The sequence below is a fragment of the Petromyzon marinus genome, chromosome 35 (assembly GCF_048934315.1).
Source record: "Petromyzon marinus isolate PM22_M1 ecotype Great Lakes invasive population chromosome 35, UKy_Petmar_22M1.pri1.0, whole genome shotgun sequence".
In the NCBI taxonomy this organism is placed as follows: Eukaryota; Metazoa; Chordata; class Hyperoartia; order Petromyzontiformes; family Petromyzontidae; genus Petromyzon; species Petromyzon marinus.
The window spans coordinates 3,163,158-3,187,216 of record NC_133701.1 but is presented as its reverse complement, the minus strand read 5'-3'; the positions used below and the strand labels follow the sequence as shown (position 1 = coordinate 3,187,216).

At 52.0% G+C, this 24,059-nt stretch overlaps 2 protein-coding genes across 3 annotated transcripts; one reads left to right on the top strand and one right to left on the bottom strand.

Moving 5' to 3' along the window:
• The first annotated feature begins 767 nt into the window (after positions 1-767).
• REXO1 (RNA exonuclease 1 homolog) lies at positions 768-13,503 on the top strand. 2 transcript variants are annotated; one of them, XM_032966012.2, is made up of 17 exons: positions 768-1,463; positions 2,468-2,503; positions 2,740-4,763; positions 5,628-5,714; positions 6,262-6,496; positions 7,335-7,480; positions 7,940-8,077; positions 8,824-8,947; positions 9,069-9,191; positions 9,552-9,692; positions 10,473-10,586; positions 10,739-10,812; positions 10,910-11,020; positions 11,110-11,225; positions 11,669-11,807; positions 11,971-12,091; positions 12,431-13,503. In XM_032966012.2, the coding sequence occupies exons 1-17, from the start codon at positions 1,334-1,336 to the stop codon at positions 12,517-12,519; spliced, it is 3,948 nt and encodes a 1,315-aa protein (XP_032821903.2). In that variant the 5' UTR covers positions 768-1,333; the 3' UTR covers positions 12,520-13,503. The 2 variants fall into 2 exon arrangements, with proteins under 2 accessions (XP_032821903.2, XP_032821901.2); XM_032966010.2 differs by having other exon boundaries at positions 6,262-6,523.
• Positions 13,504-13,710: 207 nt separating this feature from the next.
• On the bottom strand, positions 13,711-22,571 carry EBNA1BP2 (EBNA1 binding protein 2). Its single transcript, XM_032966013.2, has 9 exons — positions 22,424-22,571; positions 19,454-19,537; positions 18,600-18,754; positions 17,519-17,642; positions 16,339-16,428; positions 15,587-15,662; positions 15,345-15,438; positions 14,604-14,784; positions 13,711-14,384 (listed from the first exon to the last, which is right to left on the bottom strand). Exons 1-9 carry the CDS (start codon positions 22,517-22,519, stop codon positions 14,331-14,333), a joined length of 954 nt encoding a protein of 317 aa, XP_032821904.1. The 5' UTR covers positions 22,520-22,571; the 3' UTR covers positions 13,711-14,330.
• Between the last annotated feature and the right edge of the window lie 1,488 nt (positions 22,572-24,059).

Genomic DNA, 24,059 nt, shown 5'->3' with positions numbered 1-24,059 from the left:
TCACGACCTCCTGTATACCAGATGAGGTAGTTAACATCTCACCACGTGGAAGAGACACGCAAACTCCAAATATACAGCAGCAGGCATCGTCAGCGTCGGGATCGAACCCACGACCTTTCATACCAGGCGAGGCAGTTAAGCGGGAGTGTTGACATGGCTTTGTGGCACTGATGATCACTAATACAGGTGAAGTAGGGGTGTTGGCTTTGTGCCACTGATGATCACTAATACTGGTGAAGTAGGGGTGTTGGCTTTGTGCCACTGATGATCACTAATACTGGTGAAGTATGGGTGTTGGCTTTGTGCCACTGATGATCACTAATACTGGTGAAGTAGGGGTGTTGGCTTTGTGCCACTGATGATCACTAATACTGGTGAAGTAGGGGTGTTGGCTTTGTGGCACTGATGATCACTAATAATGGTGAGAGCAGGGGTGTTGGCTTTGTGCCACTGATGATCACTAATAATGGTGAAGTAGGGGTGTTGGCTTTGTGGCACTGATGATCACTAATAATGGTGAGGCAGGGGTGTTGGCTTTGTGGCACTGATGATCACTAAGGGTGTTGGTTTTGTGCCACTGATGATCACTAATAATGGTGAGGCAGGGGTGTTGGCTTTGTGCCACTGATGATCACTAATAATGGTGAGGCAGGGGTGTTGGCTTTGTGCCACTGATGATCACTAATTCGAGTGTAGCCTCCTCCTCCTCATCATCTTCATCATCACAATCGCGGTCGCCCCGGGTAACCGCCGCAGGGCCTGCCGGGAAGTCCCCCCCCCCTGACGTCACGTCCGGGAACACAGCGGGAGGAGCAATGGCGATGGCGCCGGGAACGAAGCTCGGAGGGGAGCGAACCCGGGGGTGATCGGGGCGACCCCCGGGGTGGGGGAGCGACCCTGCCCGACCCTGCCCGACCCAGCCAGGGAAGACGCTCGGTGCCCGGCCCAGTCGCGTCCAGAGGAGAGGTGACCTCGAGCTTGAGGAGAGCCCGGTTAGCAGGAGGGGAGGAGCTCCACACGGAGCTTTGTCCGGTGGTCGAGGGGTGACGAGACCTCTCCCACGACAGAAGGCGACCAGCCGGGCTCCTCCAGTCTAAGGGGACCCGGTCTAGGGAGAGAAGAAGGGGGGCCCTCGGTTCAAGGGGGACCCGGCGCAGGCGGAGTAGGGATTCTGGAGTTAAGGGGACCCGGTCTGGGAGGATAAGGGACGCGGGGGTGAAAGCCACCGCGGCGTGTCCAGTCCTGGGCTGAGTGGGGGGTGTCTGGTCTTAAGGTTCGAGGGACCGGGACTCGGTTCCCGATCGCCTCCCCCCACCACCAGTGCGCCGGGACGATGCTGCCCTCCACGGGATACTTCCGGAGCCTCGACTGCCCCTTCTACGCCGAGGCGCGATGCCAAAGGCCGCACTGCCACTTCAAGCACCCGAGGTCGGCGCGAAACAAAGCGGGCAGCGAGCGACGAGGTGAGGGAGAGGGTGCACGGTGATGAGGAGGTGGTGGTGGGGACGGGGTGTGAGGAGAGCGACCCAAGTTCGATTCCCGCTCACGGGCAACACTGGTGACGAATATCTGAACCGTTCCTGGGCCTTCGCTAGGTTGACTCGGCCTCAAATGAGTACCTGCTGCGGTGTGTAAATATCGCCACTGGGGATACAAAGGCGGCCGGGAGTTGTGCTGGCCACCCACTCCCTCGTTTGCGGTGCCGGCCTTAATCATAGATGCTCGCTAACAGCAATGTCTTGCTCCTACAGTCAGTTAAATGCTATACGGGGGTTCTTTGTATTTGGAGAACATGGTGGTGGAATTGGTGAAAGAGGGTGGTGGTGCTGACGGTGAGAGGGGTGAGGATGGCGGTGATGGTCGTGAGAAGGGTCACGATGGTGGTGATGAGAGTAGTGAAGGGGTGGTTGTATGGGGAGATGGTGTGGGGTGAGCACGATGGTGATGATGGGGGCAGGGTGTGGGGTGAGGCAGATGATGATGAGATGGTGAGGAGCTAGGATGTGGTGGTTAAAGTGTGGGGGTGAGGATAATGGTGAAGGTTAAATTAATTGGGGTGAGGATGGTGAATGGATGTAGGCTGTGGATGGTGTTTAGGGCAAGTTGTGATTAGATTATTGGTGAGGGCTAGGATTGTGGGTTTGTGTGTGGTGATTAAAGATGAGAGCAAGGGTGAGAGTGATGATTCCATACAGAGTGAGGGTTATGGTGAAACTTCAGCCACACGTTGAAATCTTGAGCCTTTAACGGTTGTACCTTTAAGAATGCACCTTTCCTGACATGCAGGGACGGTCTCATGCCAAAGTTGGCTGTGAGTGTTCAGAAGTCAGTACATGCAGTGCATTGATAACCTGAAGTTGCATTTTGCACTTGTTAAGTCTATCATGAACAGGAGCATATAATGAGTCCACACTCCTGATGGTCATATTAACTCCATGTTATGTTGATTTTCTGCTTTGCTTCTCAGCTGCGGAAGTTCCAGGATCAAAAACTGAATCAAAAGGTAAATCGGAAATTTTGGGCCTCGTAGCTGTATGGTCTCTTTGATTATGCTATTTCCTGTATTTTTTGTATTTAATCACATTCTATATATATATCTTCAGACCAGAGATGGTATTACTGAACCAGAGGATTTTAAACACAACATTCAGTACAATTAAAAAACACATCGGAGAGCTATACAGCACAAACGCGAAAACCTTTGCAGTGGTACTTGCTAACTGTTGTTTGTGGCCACAGACGATGCGTATGACCCGAGCCACCCCGGCCTCCTGGAGAAGCTTCCGGCTCGGAATGTCGTGGCGACCCAAGCCGATGACCTGGAGGCGGTCACGCGCGCCATCGAGGCCGTCAAGAATGCCATGGAGCAGGAGAAACAAAAGTTGTCGCGCTGCTTGCAGGACAGAAAGCTGACCTATGCCGCTCACTCAAGCACGGTGGACGAGTATGATCCCACAGCCGTGGGCCCAGAACTCTTGCGTGGAAACGTTTTTGGCCCCAAGCATGTGGGTTTCACCGCCGGGAGCGACTTGCTGAAGAATAACGAGGTTTCCTTTCGTTCGGCTGCTCTGGAGTACGATCCCGCGGATTTTTCGCTGTCAAAGACCGTGGAATATAACCCCACGCCAATCACCGCCAAGGGCCGAACGAAGTACACGTTGGACAGCCCGAGAGATGAAGACCCCAGCCATTATGTGCCCAAGGTGGTTGCCTGCACCCAGCAGGTTGCCCCGTCAAACAAGTACGTGGTCGATATCAAAAAACCCACCAGCAACATGGAGTATGACCCGCTGATGAATTTCACCTCCATGTTCACTCCGGAGAAAGAGAGCGACTCCAAGCAGCAGAAGAAGAGACATCGGTCGTCTGACAGCCGCGCGGCTGACACAGTCTCTTATGAGCCTTCGCCTAAAGATGCACGTGTCGCGACCCCGGCCAGTAACGGCATGGGGGACAATTCCCCCTTCGGCGCCGCACCAGTGGAGGGGCCTCCATGTCAGTTTAGTGACGAGGATGACAATGATGGTGATGATGACGGTGCTGCCGTGGTCGCTGACGACAATGGGGATTCCAGCAGCAATAAGGAGGTTCCGCAGTCGGGTGTTGTCCGAAAGGTCAAGGTGAAGAAGCGAGCGGAGCCGGTGTTGAGGGAAATCGCCGTGCAGTGCGGGATCGGGGGGCTCAGCAGGGGAGATGACGACAATTCAGGAAAAGTACAGGAGAAGGAAAACCATTCCAGGTTAAAAGCTGATCGGAAGATAAAAGATAAGAGCCCTCTTGAAAAACAAACCAGCTCTGGTAGCTCCAAGTTGACTGATAAGATAAAAGTAAGTTCTAAATTAGAAAAAAATCCCGGATTGAGTAAAGGGGCGGAAGTAGAAAAGAGTAGGTCATTAAAAACTAAAGAGATTAAGATTTCCTCAAAGGACAAATCATGTAGCAGTTCCAAAGGCGATAAGGATAAGGGTTCAAACAACAAAAGCGACAAGCACAAAAACTCTGAGAGCGCTCATAGCTCGAGTAATAGCACAGTGAGAACAGAAAAAAACAAAGCTTCCAAGGGTGACACAAACGATAAAAAAAGTGAAACCGTTCACGCAACTAAAGCAAAGGATGATGATAAACATAAACACTCCAGCAAAGACAGAAAGCCTCATTTAAAAAGCAGAGACAAGAAGGAAAGGAAAAGCAGTAGCTCGGAAAAGGAAGGTAGGAGCCATGACAACCAACGCCAGGGCAAAGACTCTGCACTGAAGCCACACAAGGATGGCGGTGGCACAGAGAGAGGTCACAAAGCCAGCAAAAAGAGAAAGGACGGAAATAAAGAAGATAAACCCGCCGTAAATTTGCCCACGCGTAATCCTGCCAAGGAGAAGCGAAATAAAATCACTCAGAAAGACCTGTTTGGAGATGACAGCGAGGACGAAGATCAGAGCGTGGCCTCTGTTTCCACTGCGAGTTTGGTGTCCAAGTCGTTAAAACGTCCCCTGCCGAGCAGCAGCGGCAGCATTGGGGGTCATCTCAAGCGGCCAAAACTCACCTCACCGATCCGCGGTGTCGAGAGTGACATTGACGACAGCGATGGTGGTGACGGCGACGACAATGACGACGATGATGATGATGATGAAATTGATTATGCCGCCATTGCGTCGGAGATGGACTTTGAGGAGTCTGATCCGATGGAGGAGTGCCTGCGCATATTTAACGAATCAACAGAGATTAAGAAGGAAGACAAGGGACGGCGACGGCCCAGCCTTGGTCAAGTAATGCTGTTTTAATTTCTGTGCACCACGCATGCAGAGGACCGTTGTAAAACAATAATTTATTACATTTGGTATTTGCGTCATTTTTACAGCGCCTTGCAGTCGTGTTACAGTTCAGGGTGATTGTTGCTTTGTATTATGCTGATGGAGTAGTTTGCAAGTAACTTTTCAGCTTTGGATGGTGACGTTAAACAGTTGGGCCAAAATAATGTGTAACAGTAGTAAAGGGTGATCCATTTATAGATACCCCAAGCGATCCTTTCATTTCTTAGTCCTTTAAAATACTTAATTAGTGTATCGAGATTGGTGGGGAAAAAAAATGTATCTATAATTTCTTCATACAATTTTAGTGAGGTATCTAAACACTCATCACCATGTGTGTCTAACGTACAGCATTTGAATTATGTTTTTTCAGTGTTTAAGTTGAATGCATTTCCATATTGCCAGTTTCGTTGTTGCCCAGAGGATGGTGCCATGTGAGGTGACTCATGTAATTTCACAGCGAATACGTTTCTCTGTGTGGCGTTGGATTAAATAACGTACAGAGGCATCGTTGACTGTTCAAACAAGTAAGGGAACTCGAGAAGGACAGGATGTTAGAATGATTGGTGGCCAGGAGTTGAGACGAATCGCGGGGTGGCAGCCAAAGGAGGGAAAACAACCACGAGGTCATCAGCTTTGGAGATCCAAGTGGTGGTTTCTGTTTTGAAAGCGAACATCGGGTGTGGGCGGGGGGTGTGACGTGATTGCTGAGCAGTGTTTTTACATAGAAACCGGATTGTGTCGATATGCCCCAGGTATTTGAAGTTGTATCCGCACCGCTGGCGCCCCGTGTGTGCGTTTGTGCTTCTTGTGTGCATGCAGGAAAACGTGGAGGAGGGCAGCTCCGGGGTGACCCCAGTCGTACCGCTTCTGAAGAAAAGGGTTGCTCACACCTCCAAGTTTGAGACGGTACGCGTGAATCACCATGGGCATGGGCCAACTTCCACACACTTCGTCTTGTTCACTGAAATAGCAGCCGTGCATTCACACTGAATCGTGATGCTCTGAAAAATAGCCCTGCGTCCAATTGGGTAGTCCTAACCATAACCCCAACTCTCACCGTCCCTTTGTTTTCATCCGTGGTTATGGCACACCCATCAACATTCGCTTATCCAAGCTTTCGGGTCCCACAACCAGCTGTGATTGACCAAAGCAGTACTTTTCATTGCTGTGCTTGTGTCCATCTCATTGGGCGCATAAGCATGTAGTTATGTTTTGATTTTAGCTTGAACATAATTCTTGGCCATGGTAAAAAATAAACCACTTGAACCACTTGTTTATTCATAGCCGGTTATACATTTATCGAACCCACGCTACTTTGGTTGTCACATTTGTATCAACTTGGCTGAGAAATGGACTCGTAGTATAAAAGCCGTAGCAGTGTCCTCTCCAGAGCTGCTTGCGGACTCGACATCGTGGCCTAACGCGTGTCGTGTTGTCGCTTCTACGGGTTCAGGCCAAGCCCGGGCAGGCGGTTATCCGGCCCTACCGCCCCACGGCGCAGCAGGTCTGCCAAGCGCGGCTCCTGCAGGCGCAGCAGCGGTCCCTGACCGCGGCCCCGGCGCCGGCGAGCCTCCCTCTTGCCGCTTCGCCCGCCACCGCGGCACGGCCTGCCGCCTCGCCGTCCACCTCCCCCTTCGGAGGGAAGCGCCGCGTCGCGCACGGCCTGTTCACGACGTCGCTGGCCGCCGGTGCGCGCGGTGCCGTCTCGGTGAACGGTAACACCCATCTGTTTGCCGCCTGCGGTGAATTATTGCATGCCTCTCCTCGCAGTGGCAGAGCCAAGGAAGTGGGCCGATAGGTGCTATTTTTCCACCCCCCCCCCGAGACATTTTATTGATATAAAATATAAAACAGCTTGAAATTTTAGGACTCCCCCCTAAGATTGGAGTTGTACAGACTCGTGTGACGAGCAATTATTAACTCGTTAAGGCTGCTCTGGGAAGGCTTTAATGAACTCTTATCTAATGGTTACCGTGGGCACTACCATGATATCACTCCCAATGGCAGTTGACATCGATGCCACTGCCTTCCCCCTGTATTTGGCCACATACCCCGAAGTTGGAGAGACCATCTTCAGCATCTCCTTTCCTTACCCAGGTCACTCTTGCAAACGAGACCATCCTGGTCTCTTGAGTTCTTACCTGGATGACCAAATAAACTTAAAAGAATACACGCAGACTTTCTTGCTCCTTCTTACATCTTGGCTTTTTCGCATTGACTCACCCCTTTCCGCTCTTCTCCCCCCCCTCCTCCCATCCTTCATCTTCATCCGCACCCCCTCTGACTTTGGGCTGAACGTACCCTATTACTGGGTAAATCGTGACACTGGATGCAGATAATCATTGCACACTTGGGACGACATTCCATGTTGCATATGTTAATTATTCTCTCAAATTATATAATAACATTTGTAATAATAAGTAGAAAAAGCAATGCATGCAAGGAACGCTGCTCTGCCATTTCGCCGGCAGACGATTGACGTGGCTGTGGGCACTTGTGTCTGCTTCCCCGCCGTGTGCGGTGCAGCGTCGGCCGGGAGACAAGCGGGGACTGCTGGCGCCCTCACGCCGCGCCAAGTGGACGCCACCTCGCCCGCGCACACGCCTGCCACGATGATGTGCAAGACCACCGTGGTGCCACAGAGAAGAATGGCGCACACCCCCAACCCCAGCGTGCGTCACGCCCCGCGTCACGCCCCGCGTCACGCCCCGCGTCACGCCCCGCGTCACGCCCCGCGTCACGCCCCGCGTCACGCCCCGCGTCACGTCCCGCGTCACGCCCCGCGTCACGTCCCGCGTCACGCCCCGCGTCACGTCCCGCGTCACGCCCCGCGTCACGCCCCGCGTCACACCCCACCCCGCGTATTCTTGTGGCTCCCTTTTTTTATTTTAACGCTTTTATTTTAACGCTTTTCAACTTTGGTTGAAAGCGTTCATGCATGAGCTCCGGCCGTCTGTCTCTTTGTAACACGGTGTCACGAAAAACGCTCCTAAAATGGTCCATGGTAAATAAAATGTTAGTTTCCAATGTTTCTGTTAGGAACTTGGGGTCTTACCCTGTCCACCTCACTGGCCCATTTATAGATAGATATGTGTTTTAGCTGATTCTCTTAATTGATCGTTTCCCCGCAGAACCCGGCGATGAAGCGGCCGCTGATCATGGCGGACAGGAACTGCAAGGTGCCGCTGGCCGTAAGGCAGCGCTACCTGAACGTCTTCATCGACGAGTGCCTCAAATTCTGCTCTTCCGAGCAGGAGGCCTTCGACAGGGTAGGAACGTGGAGCATGCCCACGCGCACAACTGTGGCGTGTGCTCGTTGCACTGGAAACAGCTGTCGGCCATGTCGCCCGTGCCTCTTCCTCTTTTTACATGGTGTGGAGTTTATCGGCAAAGATTTGTTCATTGAGGTTTGCGAGCGAACCAGTACTCCTGGTGAATATGTAAAACGCTGCCGGTGAATGATCGAAGTGGGGAGGGGTGTTTCTGTGTGGGCCATGGTTTTAGGTTGGTGATCTTAGCCGCAATGTGGGCTATTCTTGGATATATATTAAACTTCTTTCGCACCGTACTTCGCCAGCCATGCCAATCTTATCTGCCCATTGTTGAAAGAGATATTCACATCGAACGTACGGTGTTCTGATACAGTTCAATACAGGCCATTGTTTGCGGGGTAAATTGAAAGCGGGACATTCTCATGTGGGGTTGACAATTAAGTGCTCGTTCGGGAGTTTGGCAATGTCTGCCCCATTTTGTTTCAAAATACCTCTTTTAGAACTCCTGGAAACGGAAAGCGGAGGTGCCCCTTGCAGAGCAGAGCGCCATCGCTGTGGTTTTGTTTAGCACAGGGGTCCACAGCCTGCGACTCAAGCCGCATCCGGCCCTTTAAGGACTGATTCGTGACGTTATTTATTCAGGACCGCTGCCTCGTATTCACATGCACATTTGAAAAAAAATGGCTCTTGTTAATTTAGCTTGCCGACCACTGGTTTAGCGGCTGCTTGTGTGTCGTGGCCAGGCGCTGGCAGAGGAGAAGGTGGCGATGGAGCGGAGCTCGAGCAAGGCCATCTACGTGAACGTGGCCGTCAACGTCCTCAAGAAGCTGCGCAGCCAGGGCAACCCGAGCCCTACCCGCGCCCCCGGTACGGCCCCCCGCGAGGAGTCTGCACCCAGCACGCGCTCGTTGGCTCGTTAATGTGAGTTTGTTACGCGCCGAGCGAGTTTGTTTACCTGCATTCTCTCCCGTCGGCCCACCGCCCTCAGCCATGTCGCTGAGCCGACGGCCACTGTCCCACGAGGCTGTTCTAGGTGGGAAGATGGCAGCCAAGGCCAGCTTCACCATGAACCTGTACGGCAAGGGGCAGCCACTGGAGAGCCACCTGGACGGTGAGGCGTACGGCACACCCCATGTCGGTTCTCTGTCACCAGGGCTTAATTCTTACCGTGTCTGTCCAGGTCAGCGACCTGGAAAATACGTCAGCACTCGGCACACCAACACCTGTATACCTCTCTCTATGAATGGCTACCAGTCACGTGCCACCTACTGCAGTCTACCAGCGACCCAGACGATATTAATTAAAAAAATGAAGACTCTGCCTGTCACGCTTGCTGTGATGATGGTTAAGATCGGGAGAAAACCACGGGGAAGGAGCGCCGTGATTATGGCAGCGGTTTGCCGCACACTGACGCAAAACGTACCGAAGCGTTACATTGTCTGTGCATGCATGCGTGCGTGGGGCCACACAGAGAAGTCACTGTTCCAGCGGCTGAGCGCGTACTTGCTGACGGAGGAGCAGCTCCGGGAGAATGGATACCCCCGGCCTGACCCGGAGCGCTGCAGTCGAGCCATCCTCTTTACTGCCGACACCAAGACGGCCAACAAAGACCGTGAGCACCTCCCACCGCTCCCCTCTCCCCTACCTCGCACCTTCGATTGGCCTGGTTGGCTATGTACGGTGCGAAAAGTTAAATGTACATGTACATGTGCGGTTCTCGAGTAAGGTCGTGGTGGGGGATGCTTCTGGTGATAATGCGTCACTTTATGCTACCTTCCCTCGAACGAGAGTGTAGTCTCACACAATTTGTCGTCACTATGCTTGTCGATAAAAATGTGATATATTCGTTTCACAATTATTTTATCAGTTTAAATTTACTGCAAAATGAGGTGACCAGGTGGTCTTAGACGGCAGAGCACTGAGCTGGCGACGTCGTAGGTTTGAATCCAGACAGCCCCCCATGATTAAACTAGGAGCTCGTGTTTAATGTATTAATTAGTTTCCTTTTTGTATATGTCGATCACCTGAAGGGTTGTGGGCCATTCTCTAACACAAAGAGTTGCATTGCCCTGCAAGAAGTCTTAATGAATTATTTGTCTCAATAGCACCATGAGGATACAATTGGGGGAAATGTTGAAACATAAATAAAATAACATTTAATATAAAATAGAGAAGCCCTGGATTTGTTCAAGAGATGGCTTGGCTACGGCACCGTGTAACGCATAATGAGGCCCAGGATAAGGTGGCCAGGAAGCCCTTCCTAGTGGGTGTCCTAGCCAGGTGGTGCGTGCTACTTCAACATGGAAATCCCTTGAAACACAAAAGTCTTGGGCAGTAGCCCCATGAGCCCATGGTCTAATGTGTGTCCCCACCCCGATTTTGTCTACCCCAGCCCTGATGAGGATCTGCTGCCGTTGTGGGACCTCCTACTCCGTGAACCTCAAGGGCGACTACCTGAGGCGGGAGGAGTGCACCTACCACTACGGCCGGGCATGGCGGCAGCGCGGTGGGTATCGTCCATCCGCTTCCCCGCGCCACCCTTCACGCCCTCTCGTGTGACAATTCGGCCCGGTTGCATCGTGGTCGTAAGCGCTCGACGCTGACGCCGCCTTAACTCCCCCGCCTCCACCCCCGCATGTCTCGCTCGTGTGTGGGCAGTGTCGGGCGGATGGGAGACGCGCTACAACTGCTGCCAGGGTAGCGTGGGCTCGTCAGGATGCCAGGTCGCCAAGGTACACGCGCTTCTCGGGTTGGCGCTGCGGCCGGTCACGTTTCCGACTTTGCGTGGGCCTCGCCCGAGCTGACGTGCGGCTCTGTGCTCTGTTGCAGTGCCACGTGTTTGACGGGCGCAAGGAGAGCCTGGACGGCTTTGTGTGCACCATCGCCAAGTCGCCGGTGCCTGACAGGATCCCCGGCGTCTACGCGCTCGACTGCGAGATGGTACGCGCGCCCGGGCCAGCACTCCCCGTGGGTGCTGTCTTCACGCCGGCCGTGCGCGCTAACCGCGTGGCGCGCGCGTGTTTGTGCAGTGCTACACTAAGCAGGGCCTGGAGCTGACGCGCGTCACGGTGGTGGACTGGCAGCTCAAGCCCGTCTACGATACCTTCGTGTTGCCCGACAGCGAGGTGGTCGATTATAACACCAGGTGAGCCGTGCGGCCAAGACCCACCGACGCGTGCCGCCCCCGTGCCTCGCACGAGTTGTACGTGTGAGATTCGTACCCTTTTGTATGTGTGTATATTTAATTGCTTCACGTAACTCTTGCAGCTACTCGAGTTGCTGGTTTTACCAAAACAGAAAATAATTCCTTCTTGAATCAAATCGTATCCTTGAATTGTGATTTTTTTTTTTAACTGCGATGGAGATACATTATAATTTTTTTCAACAGCAGCGTCAAAATTAGCTTGGGTTGGCTGCCCTCCACCAAACTGTGACAACTGCTGCTTTTCTTTATTCGAAAGCTGTTTAACAAGTTAAACTCTGCATTTTGATCAGAATTTTGGTTGTCCTCGTTTTAAGGGTGATATTACCGGCACCAAAACCCTCCCGTAAAATGTGTTCTTGCACGCGCGCCCTCCGTGCTCGCAGGTTTTCAGGCGTCACGGAGGAAGATCTCCGGGACACGACCACGACCATCCGCACCGTGCAGGCCGCGCTGCTCAGCCGGCTGAGCGCCGACTCCATCCTGCTCGGGCACAGCCTCGAGAGCGACCTCTTCGCCCTCAAGGTTGGGAACGAGAGACGGTGCCGACGACGTTTCGCCCAGACGCTCACCTCCAGGCCCCATGCTTGTGTTTTGACCGTCCTTATAGGGGCTGCCGTCGGCCCCCCCGTGACCGTACGGCGACGGCATTAACCCTGGCCGCGGTGTGTGCCCCCCCCCCATGCAGATTATCCACAGCACAGTGGTAGACACGGCCGTAGTGTTCCCACACCGGATGGGTTCTCCCTACAAGCGCGCACTACGCACGCTCATGGCCGAGCATCTCCAGCGCATTATACAAAACGACGGTGAGTTCGTATCGCCAGCGGCCACGGTCCTGTCGGCGCGGGCCCTGCGGCTGGGAATTAAATGGGACCCTTCTCCCGTGTCCCCTGGTGTAATTGCATTGGCTGCATACTTGATAGTTATGCCACGACCCGTCACCCATTCCTCAACGTGCTCGGCCCCTGCGTCTGATGACTCGGCGTCCGGAGCGCTGTGCGGTTACACAGAATGGTCTTTCGCGGGGTTGGACAAATCCCTTTGGTCTTTTTGGATAGAAAACATTGAGGAACATCGTTCCGCAATTTAATTATTTAATTTGTATGCAAACATGAGTAACGTGACTCCTGTTCGTCTGTGCGCAGTGGGAGGTCACAACTCCACCGAGGATGCCGCCTCTTGCATGGAACTGATGATATACAAGATCAAGGAAGACGCCAAAGTAAAAAAATAATCTTAGAGCAACTGCCTCTGCCTCCGTCCTGGCTGCATCATTCCATGACTGATGGCTCTCACCCTCTTCACCATCCGATCGTCGATCGAAGATGGGAGCAAGGCTCAATTTCTCTCCGAATATTTTTCAGGTCGCTCGTCTACTGGAGTAGGTGGCACGTGACTAGGAGCCGTAGCCATAGCAAGAGGTATAGTGGATGCGGTGTGTCGGGTGTGGAAATATATTCCGTGTCGCCAACTCGCAGTCAAGCCCTGGGTAGGTGGTGGAGCACCAGCTCCGTGCATCGAAGGGGGATGGCGTTGCTGGCACGGTCGGCGTGGCATACGGAGGTGACCCTGCGCCAAGCTTAGGGGGACTGGCTCTGCTTCCAGAGGGGCTCTCCCGATACTTGAATGGAATTCCCGTGGAATCGGAGATTTCGTGGGCATCGCTGACCAAAAGCAATGGAGTTGTGCTGCTCTGCTTGGAAACGGTGCATGGTCACAACAGCCGCCTGCTGCCATCACCTTACCAGGTGCTGACATGCACACGACCCTTCACTCTGCGAGCACAGAGCCTGAAGAGACAGGATTTTTACGGACTCGTATGTCATTAATGCACTCTTCACATGGTGCTCTTAGGGAACCGTTGTGCACGTAAGTTACCACGAAGCTTTTTTTTTGTTCTAAAAAACCTGCTCCGAATATGTATATCTTTTTCCAAGGGTGAGGAAGATTAAATACTTAGGATGTCTCAGTATTCTTGTAATTCGCTGGACGGTGGCTGCTATGCTAGATGTGTGAGTGAGGAAGGCACCTTCTCAACGTTCCGAGGGACTTTTCACTGCTTGTTTTAGTTTGTCATTTGTCACGTGAATATGTAAATGCCACTAACGGCACAACCGTGCTGTGTTGGGAGTCTACAGTAAAACTAATTTCAGTTTTGCTTATAAAACGATGCTCATGTAATACATGTCTGTAAATAAAGTGAAGTGGCAACGTTAAATGGACTAATTGGCCACTTAATGCTGGGCAAGGGCACTTTTTAAAAAATATTCCTTTCAAATTCATTTCCTCCAATCCATTCAGGCTAAATGAGGTAGAACATGTCGATTTTATGATGGCTTTCATCCATAAACGCTTTATGGAAAATACATGATTGTACTAAACATGAAAACTGGTGGAAAGTCAATACCACACAAGGCCCAAAATATTAGACAGTTGCAGTTTAATACTTTTATTTAGGAACGCTTTACTACTTTTCACAAATAAACCAGGTTTAAGTTGAACACAAAGCCTTGCAATACGGGCATCAACAATCAGAGCAGATCGCCAATGCGACACTTGAACCCCCATGAACCACATGACATGTACATCAGCTGGTGTCGACAATATCAAGAGCCGGGCTTGCCTCAGGGGTGAGACACTGAGCTGGCACCACCAAGACCGCAGGGTTCAAATCTGGGGAACCGCTAACACAAAGCCATCATAGCAACATTGGTGTTCACTAAATTTGGCAAATAAAAAAAAAATATCGGTTTGATGGCCACACGAGAAAAGATTTCTCTGTAGCAGCGTGGGAAAGTGCACCACGCCCCCCCCCCCTGCCCCCGTTGTATGGGAGGGGCAGTTCTGCAACTCTCCTCCCAAGCACAATTCCCCAATACACAGGGTGATACACTCCGTGATGCAGGGAAAGCACAAAAGAAGACAATACTAACCAAAACTTTAAGATGAATAATTTCCACCAAGAGCGAGCACACACTGCCTCAAAGCTCCTGTTGCGCCCTTCATTCACCCCCAACTCCAAAACCCCTCGCTCTTGCCAACCCCTCATCGCCTCTTGCTCTTCATCTTCTGCCGAACGGATTTCCCAGGCCTCTTGTTCTGCAGGCACAACGCAAGGAGATACGGACACACGGTCACACATGGAGTCGCGTGCAAACACACCACCGCACAAGCACAGCAACGCACGCACAAACACACAGCCGGTCAGCTGTGGTGCATTCCAAAGATCTTCACTCATAAAAAAAAACTGCTCCTCTCCACAGCCCCCAACACCTGGCCAGGGCACGGGCATCTCACCTCGCGGACCGAGTGTCTCACCTTGCCGATATTGCCGGCGGCCTTGCCGGCCCTCCCACGCGGTCCCCCCTCGCGGCCGTGCGCGGTGCGCGAGCGGAAGCCCGAGACGTCGTCCACGCTGTCGCGCGTGTTCCGCTTGTTGCCGCGCTTCTTCCCGCCGAAGCCGAACTTCTCGTTCTTGTAGCGCCGCTTCGAGTTGGGGCTGCACACCGCAAACAAAAAGCATTCGCGTGAGATTTGAGCGTGGGTATGTGCTGGTACGAGCACACGCACCTGTAACTAAATGTCGGCTGCAGCGTGCACGGGGCTGTGGAAGTGTGGCTCCCCCCCCCCCCCCCCCCCACCCAATGTGTGTAACGCCGCCAAATGGATTCCTCGTGTTAAGTCCATCGAATCGTGTACACTGAGAATTTATTTGATTCGTACATGTTATACGCAATTAGTTTACGTGACCCGTTATGGCGAAAGGACCCAGAAATCAGGACAATCCAATCACTCGTCACTGTGCCATGATTAGCCGTGGTGACTATCCTGCACGATGGCGGAAGACCCGGTGTAAAACAAGCACAACCAAACGAACGAGAGCAGCTTGCGGTTGTCGGGCGGACTATCTCGGACTCGATGTACGTATACGAGATGCTGGGCCCAGAGCTACTCAGTAACCTCTATGACAAAACTGGGACGCCGCCTCCTCCTCACAGGTTGGAAAACGGGGATGAAACGTCTATTTCCCGAAACATGTCGGGATACATTTTCACTCACTTTCTCTTCTTGTCCTTCCCCGCGGCGGACGGTTTGTTCTGCGTCCTGGCACCTTCTTTGTCGGCCTCCAGGAAATCCAGCTTGTCCGTCACTCCTGGGGGCGAGAGACGTCGCGACGACGAGGCGTGAAACAACCGAGCGGGGGAACGGCGAGACAACAGACGCGCGCATCGGCGCCAACACGAGAGCACGCGTGTGTGTGTGGGACCAGCAGGAAGCGAGCGACGGAAATCGTAAAACACCTTTCTTGTATTTCTTGAGCGATTCCATCATCGACTTCTTCTCCTTCTGCCTCTGCTGCAGAACCTCAACTTGCACCTGCGGAACGAGAGAAACGAAAAATCGGCCTCCCGAGAAGCAGCAGCCATGTGTGTGCGGCCATTGCTCGAACAACAACGCGCGTGTTCGTCGGCCACCTTTTGTCAAAGCGCTTCTGGATGAGGGCCCTCCCCGCACCGTGCAAATCGTGGCAGCTATTTGACCATACCTTGCCACACTGCTCAGTGCGGGTCATAGCCACAAATTGAAGACAGGTCACCAAGTTCATAGGACACTGCGTAAGCCAGCACCCGCCGCCACTCCACCCAATCAACTATAAATTGATGGAAGCCATCCTCTGTTGAGTGGCCTTGGCTGCTACGAGAGGACACTTCTGGTGTAGAATGGGGAAGTGAGGGTTGGGCGAGGCAGATGTGGAGAGCTGGTTCAATACTCTGCCTCCTGACAAACTGGCAGATGCCACGTCGCTTTTCCTCGCCAAGTTGGGAACCCCCCCCCCCCGCATGCCAAACCCAGCACGATACGGGCGACGATGCCGATGATGTCACCTCCCGTCCAGCGACACGTTAGAACAGACTCCCGCCCTTCCCCCCACTACAATATTTTCACGATACCCGACGAGTCGATCAATCAGTTGATCGGTGGAGCCATCGACGATTGAAACAAATGAGATGAGAGCGCGGCTCTGATGATGTCGCTGTCGAGTGGGCCTCACCTTCTTGCCGTACTTGCGCAGCTGCCGGAGTTGTTTGGCCTTCTCCGAGCGCTCCATCGCCATTTGCTTGGAAAGCAGCTTCTCCCGAACCTGCAATGGGCAAATGCGGTAAAAAAAGAACAGTACGGGGTTTTTTTTGCCCCAATTTTTTCCCTGTTGTGCTATCGGCACCCCGTCACGGGACTGTCAATTTGAAAATCCTGCAGTGAATAGTGTACCACACTGTTGCGGAAAATGGCCCGTGGAAGGAGATACCGCAGAACTTCTTCCGAGATCATTTAAAAGTGACCGATTTTTTTTAACTCAATGGAATTATAAACAGAAATCCTCACTCCCAACTGGCAGACTAATGCCCCAGGTCACGCTTGCAAATGAAATTCTATCATGGTCTCAAGAGTTCTCAGCTGGTTACACAAAATAAACTATATCAACACACCAGGGGGACGCTACATTTTCCCACACATTCTACGCTAGATATGTTTGTTGCATGGCTCACAAACTGAAAATTTGCAATTCTCAGAGCCGATGCATCACTCAGCGGTGTTAAATCGCTAAGTGATGAACCAAATATATGCTTGTCATTAGTTTGACCAGGAAAGCTTCACCGAGTCCAAAGACTCTTTCGAGAGGGTCCTTGCATTCGGATGTTTGTCCAGTTTCACGTGAACACGTTTTTTGCAAACTCGAGTACCCGGAGAATCACGATCACTGCAACAGATGGGTCCACAAACCTACCCAAGTGCTGTACCGTCATCTCTTAAATCACCTCTCGGCCCAAAGTTTGGGATTTACACAAATCTGACCCAGCAAAATTTGCCTCAAGTGCTGGACCAGAGCCGCCGTGCACCACCACTGCTGCCTCCCCCCCCCACCCACTCTGGTTCTGCGGGTAAAGCGGGTGAGGCTTGTCTCGAGGCGTCGTTGCTGCTCAGCAACCAAGCAACAGAAAACCTTTCAATATTGCTACTGAGGGCAGCCGAGTGGTTATAACTTGCATTGACGTCTTAAGATTTTGGCGTTAACCACACGAGAAATGAAGGAGTGGTGCTCCTTCACTGCGTTACCAGCCCTCCCACGCCGCTCGCGCGCCATCTGAGACGAACTGCCATTTCCGTCAAGCGCCGGCAAACACGTGAATGCTCAAGCGCAGCGTGGCCGTTGCGTGTGGGCGCGGCCCCACCTTCTGCATGTGCTGGTCCGTCTTCGCCATCTCTGCGAAGTAATCCTCGGGCCGTTTCGTCAGGATGTTGAGCTCTTGGAGTTTCGGCACGGCCAACAGCACGGCCGCCTGCGCCTGCCGGTAACTGCGGGACCGAGGCATCATCGTTAGTGCCGTGATACGCGAGGCCGGGACGCTGCCACAGCCGTGTACGGTTAGCACTGCTGACTACGCACGGTACGAAAGAAGTTCAACACATACACATAGCAGCACACTACTCGACTCACAATCCAGGGGTCGTGGGATGGGGCAAGTTTCTTGAATCCCCTACCCACCTCGCCACTCCCCTCCCAAGCCTCCGTTCATCCAATTAGGTACAACACAGTCGATCGGCAAATGGCGTGTAGTGGGGCAGTAGATGGCTAGGCTCACTTCTTCCAAGACGTCTCTAGCCAGTGTGGAAGAGTAGACCAAAACAGCCTCTAGAGGAGCTCTCGAGCTCCCTCGAGTGCAGGCCCTTCTGTCAGCAGTAATGCGAGCAAGGAATTGCAGGGCTGCACTTTTACTGATACGCGAAATGGTTTTCTTGCCATCGTCGGAGGCAAATGCTTACCGAGAATAGCGGAGTGACTGCGTCTGACCAATGAACAGATAGCTTGTTGAAAAGTGTATTTGATCAAGAATGGTTGGTCCACAGAGCACACGACTTCAGGTACTCGTGTAACATCAGTCTGGTCTGATTGGAAGTTGCCCACTGAGGAGCAGCGATCACATTTGTCTCGACTAGGGCAGGAAGCATCGACGTGGGAGCACAGAAGCACAGCACAACGACAAGATGTTATTGCACCGCACTCTGCCGCCTACCACGTAGCCCCGCAGCAGCCTATGGCACCCTGCTGTGAATGGCGGTCGCCTATCCAAGCAGAGTCCAGGCTCAACCCTGCAAGGCTTCCGATATCCGACGAGATCGGAGCACATTGCAGGGGACGATTTGACCGCAAGCAGACGAGCGCTCGCCTCCGTACATTTGCCAAACGCTTCTGTATCCCGACTACGGCGGCAGAAATAGCCAAGCCGCCCCCCCGCCGCATGCGTCGCTCACAAGAACATCTCCCTGCGGAAGTCGTTCTCCACGTCCACCCCGTCGCTGCCGGAAGCCTCCGCCTCGACGTCGGGCAGGGGGCCCACGGTGACATCCAGACGCTCCACCCAGGGCAGCAAGCGACGGAACTCGCTAAGGCAGCCCTTCATCTGGTTCTGACGGGCGACACAAGACGCAGATTCCACCACGCAGGCTTTACCGACTGGCTGGGGGCGAGTGCTGCTGTGGCGAGGCTGACGCGGCGCAAAAAGGGAACACGTGCAAAGAAGCGCACACGCACGCACACGCACGCACACGGGCATAAACGGACACATACACGCACACACACACACTCATACAGACGCAAACACACCTGCACAGAGGCACAAACACACGCACGACTCGTGCAGTTCCCGTGACTCGAGCAGCCATGAGAGGCCACTATGTTCAACGCAATTGTAGGAAAGGAGGAACGAAGAGAGGGTGGATTTGTCACTGCCCATAAAATAATACTGTATTCTAGATCGTTCACTGGGAGAAAAGCAGGATGGACCAGTGGTGAGCAGAGGGGATGAATTTACTTTCGATTGCCGCGCTCTCTTCGATGCATGAGTAAAAGTGGCACCGTGCCTACGGTTACGATGGAGGTGGTGTCGTCTCCGAGCCGAGCTATCGAAACGTCGTATGCTATTTAATTTATTATTTTCTCTATCTACGTGACTTTACCGAAAGAACCAAAGAGTAATTCCTGCAGTCACGAACGCGCCAAATCAAGTTTGAGCCACCTTCAATTGCGCTGTCAGTCTGCTGGCAGCTTGCTTTTTTTGGCCCGTTGCTCTCAGCAAGCGCGTGTTCGTTCTGGCGCTGCCACTCACCACGTTGTTGATGGGCGGCCTCCGCGCCTTGAGCTGCAGGTTCAGCCCAGGCTTCAGCTTCCCCTGTGCAAACGATTCCTGCAGCTGCACGGTGAGGGGAGGGAAGAGTAGCACGTGTTGTCATCACCACCAGCTGTGGCAGCAGTGGCAAGCCCATCATCACGAACAGCAACCGCTCACCATTATGCAGTAGCAACTTACCATTGCGAATGGAACAGACTAACAACGAACGACACAACAGAATGGCTCGCAGACTCTTTCATTTAGCCTGTCCCTCGCTCACAGTAAGAGCCAGATTTTAGATATCTTAACCACACGACACCAGAGCGGAAGAGTCTCCCACCTCCCCCTTACACACAAGACACAGACCAAATTACACCAAGATACATGCAAAGATCCTCTCGTGTAGCACTTAACAGACTATTGAGGCAAGTGCCCCGGGACCAACCGGTTCAAAGACTCGTCACCGATGCCGACTGGGGAGGAATCCAAATCGGCGGTTCGTAGGGCATTGGCGCTAACCACTGCACCACCGCTCCCCACAACACTGTACAGTATAATCCATGTAAATGCCCATTGCGCTTAAACAATAAAATATATACAAATGGCAAAATAATGAAACTACACAATGACACGAATATACACGATCGTACAGTTCTTGTTGAGCAAGGTATTGAACAGAAATAATTAATTAATTGCCAAACAAAAGCCTCACAAAGACCCTGCGAAACCACGTGTGTATACACTCAAAGCTCCGCACAGCTGGATTTTAGAATTCATTGTTGTTACAGTACTACCACGAACACCATCAACCCAACAGCAGCGAACGCGTGACCGCCACCACCACAGTGGCAGCGGAAGTGATGAGGTTGCCGCTGTGCCCAGGTGATGAGGTTGCCGCTGTACCCAGGTGATGAGGTTGCTGCTGTACCCAGGTGATGAGGTTGCTGCTGTACCCAGGTGATGAGGTTGTTGCTGTACCCAGGTGATGAGGTTGCTGCTGTACCCAGGTGATGAGGTTGCTGATGTACCCAGGTGATGAGGTTGCTGCTGTACCCAGGTGATGAGGTTGCTGCTGTACCCAGGTGATGAGGTTGCCGCTGTACCCAGGTGATGAGGTTGCCGCTGTGCTCAGGTGATGAGGTTGCTGCTGTACCCAGGTGATGAGGTTGCCGATGTACCCAGGTGATGAGGTTGCCGCTGTACCCAGGTGATGAGGTTGCTGCTGTACCCAGCAGCAACCTCATCACCTCCACTACCAACAAGCTGCGACATCAGAAGAGGTTTTACCCTGACAATAAGACATGCGGTAAGATGTTAAAACGCAAAACAGGAACCTTCTGCAAGGAATCCTGTCTGCATCGACCACACGTCCTTGTTTGCATGTCCACCACACGTACTTGTGGTGAACATGCAAACAAGGACGTGTGGTCGATGCAGACAGGATTCCTTGCAAGAGGTTTCTGTTCGGTGTTTGCGCATCTCACTTTAAGATGTTTTCTTGTTCATGTTTTTGTTTGTTGCGGTTGCACCCGAGTCAAGAGCCGCGTGGCTCACAGGGCTACACCTCATAAATGAAACTGAAACGACCTGTATTCTTGACAGAAAAGGGTAAGACCTATTCTCATATTTTGATACTGGCAAGAAAGGTCCCATATTGAAAGCGGCTACAAATGAACATCGCCAACAGCAACTCGCCGCTAGTTGCAACCCTCATCGCCAGCAGCAACTAATCACCAGCAGCAACTAAAGCACCAGCATCAGTTTGTGTGTAAACAAGCGTGTGCTCTCTTCAGTGTGCTATATTCATTGCCCTGTGTGTACTACAAATTACACACTGTATGTTTCGTGTACGGTATTCACATAGTGTACTATGTGCGGTGTACTGTGTGTACTGGAGTGCAGTAAAAGTGAATGTAGTCTGTACTATGTGTGCATACTGCACTGAGTGTATTGTACTGCTCGCTACAGTACAAGTGTGTAGCGTGTACTGTAGCGAGTGTACTGTACTGCGTGTGTAGTGTGTACTGTAGCGAGTGTATTGTACTGCGTGTGTAGTGTGTACTGTAGCGAGTGTATTGCACTGCGTGTGTAGTGTGTACTGTAGCGAGTGTATTGCACTGCGTGTGTAGTGTGTACTGTAGCGAGTGTATTGTAGTGAGTGTGTAGTGTGTACTGCACTGCGTGTGTGTGTACTGTAGCGAGTGTACTGTACTGCTGTGTAGTGTGTACTGTAGCGAGTGTATTGCAGTGTGTACTGCACTGCGTGTGTAGTGTGTAGTGTGTACTGCACTGCGTGTGTAGTGTGTATTGTAGCGAGTGTACTGTAGTGTGTACTGCACTGCGTGTGTAGTGTGTACTGTAGCGCGTGTACTGTAGTGTGTACTGTAGCGAGTGTATTGAAGTGAGTGTGTAGTGTGTACTGCACTGCGTGTGTAGGTGTACTGTAGCGAGTGTATTGTATTGAGTGTGTAGTGTGTACTGTAGCGAGTGTATTGTAGTGAGTGTGTAGTGTGTACTGCACTGCGTGTGTAGTGTGTACTGTAGCGCGTGTACTGGAGCGAGTGTATTGTAGTGAGTGTGTACTGTAGCGAGTGTATTGTAGTGTGTACTGTACTGTGTGTAGTGTGTACTGTAGCGAGTGTGTAGTGTGTACTGCACTGCGTGTGTAGTGTGTACTGTAGCGAGTGTATTGTAGTGAATGTGTAGTGTGTACTGCGTGTGTAGTGTGTACTGTAGCGCGTGTACTGGAGCGAGTGATCAATGTGGCCACGCGGTGACCACGCGGACCAGGCAAATGGGCGCCCAACACGCGAGGCACGCGGCTCCGGGACTCCCCAAACCGCCGGCCTCTTATTGTCTCCCCTAACCGCCTCCTCCTCCTCCATCTCCCTGGGTCCCCGTAGCACCCCCCCCACCCTCCCACACTTCACCTCCCACACTTCACCTCCCCACCCTCCCACACTTCACCTCGCGATCGGAGTCGTCTGAGCAGGAATCTTCCTCCCCCTCCGAGCCGCTGTGCGACGCCGCCGCCACCGCTGTTGCCATCGCCGCCACCGCCATGGTTGCCTCGTGCGAAAATCTGCACGTGGTGGCGAGGGCGCTTCCGCTTCCGGGTCACAATCCCCGCCCCCGGGTCACAATCCCCGCCCCCGGGTCACAATCCCCGCCCCCGGGTCACAATCCCCGCCCCCGGGTCACAATCCCCGCCCCCGGGTCACAATCCCCGCCCCCGGGTCACAATCCCCGCCCCCGGGTCACAATCCCCGCCCCCGGGTCACAATCCCCGCCCCCGGGTCACAATCCCCGCCCCCGGGTCACAATCCCCGCCCCCGGGTCACAATCCCCGCCCCCTCCGTCGCTCGCTCGCTCATTCGTCCGTTCGTTCATTCATTATTTTTTATTCGTTCGTTTGGCTTCAGCGAATCGTTGGCTCGGATTCTCGTGATCTTTGAAAATGTTTTGCCGATTCGTTATAACGCGCAGGCTTTCGCGACCAATAATATAGGGGTTTTTTTTGTTTCTATATAACAATGTTATCGATTGTCGATTGTTTTTGCCTGCTAAATCGACGACGCTAGAACGCGCAGCGATTTTAAAATGCCGATGGTTCGATTCTGTTGGAGTAGAGTTGTGATCGATTGTTCTGGTCTGGCGGGGCACACACCACGTGGAGCTAAATGTTTGCATTCTCCACTATTCCGTATTGTATAATCTTTGGTTCTTTCGGTAAAGTCACGTAGGTATAAAATAAAATAAATCACGACGAAAGAACCAAAGAGTATGGATTCCTGCAGTCACGAAAGCTTCAAATCAAGATTACTCCGTGTTGCTTTGATTGACGAGCTATATGCACTTTTGACATAAGGCTCTATATTGCACAAACTCATTCAGCATATCCTCAATTATCCGCAACATGTATTCAACAACGTATTTTATATTCTTAGTTTTTTCGGTAAAGTCACGTTGAAGAGAAACAACAAAATAATAAAATATATATAAAACAATAAAAAAATTCTCACGACGTTTCGACCATAACTCAAACGGTCATCTTCAGGTGTGTTGGTTTGCATAAATTTATTTTTAAACGGCGCATTTATTTATTTATAAAAAAAACGTTAGCGCCACGCGCTAACGTGACTTTACCGAAAAAACTAAGAATATGAATTACTGCAGTCACGAAAGCTTTAAATCAAAACGTATTTTATGTTTTGATTTAAAGCTTTCGTGACTGCAGGGATTCATATTCTTGGTTCTTTCGGTAAAGTCACGTAGAAGGGAAACAATAAAATAAAAAAATATATAAAACAATTAAATTATCACGTTTCGACTGCAACACAAGCAATCATCATCAGGTGTGAAAACCACAGCAAGATAATTTGAAAAAAAAAATCTTGCTGTGGTTTTCACACCTGATTGCTTGTGTTGCAGTCGAAACGTCGTGAGAATTTTATTGTTTTATATTTTTATTATTTTATTGTTTCCCTTCTACGTGACCTTACCGAAAGAACCAAGAATATGTATTTAATGTTGTGCATATCGCAACAAAATATAAACTCGCTCACTTCGATTTTACTCTGGGTCCGCTGAGTTCACGCATATG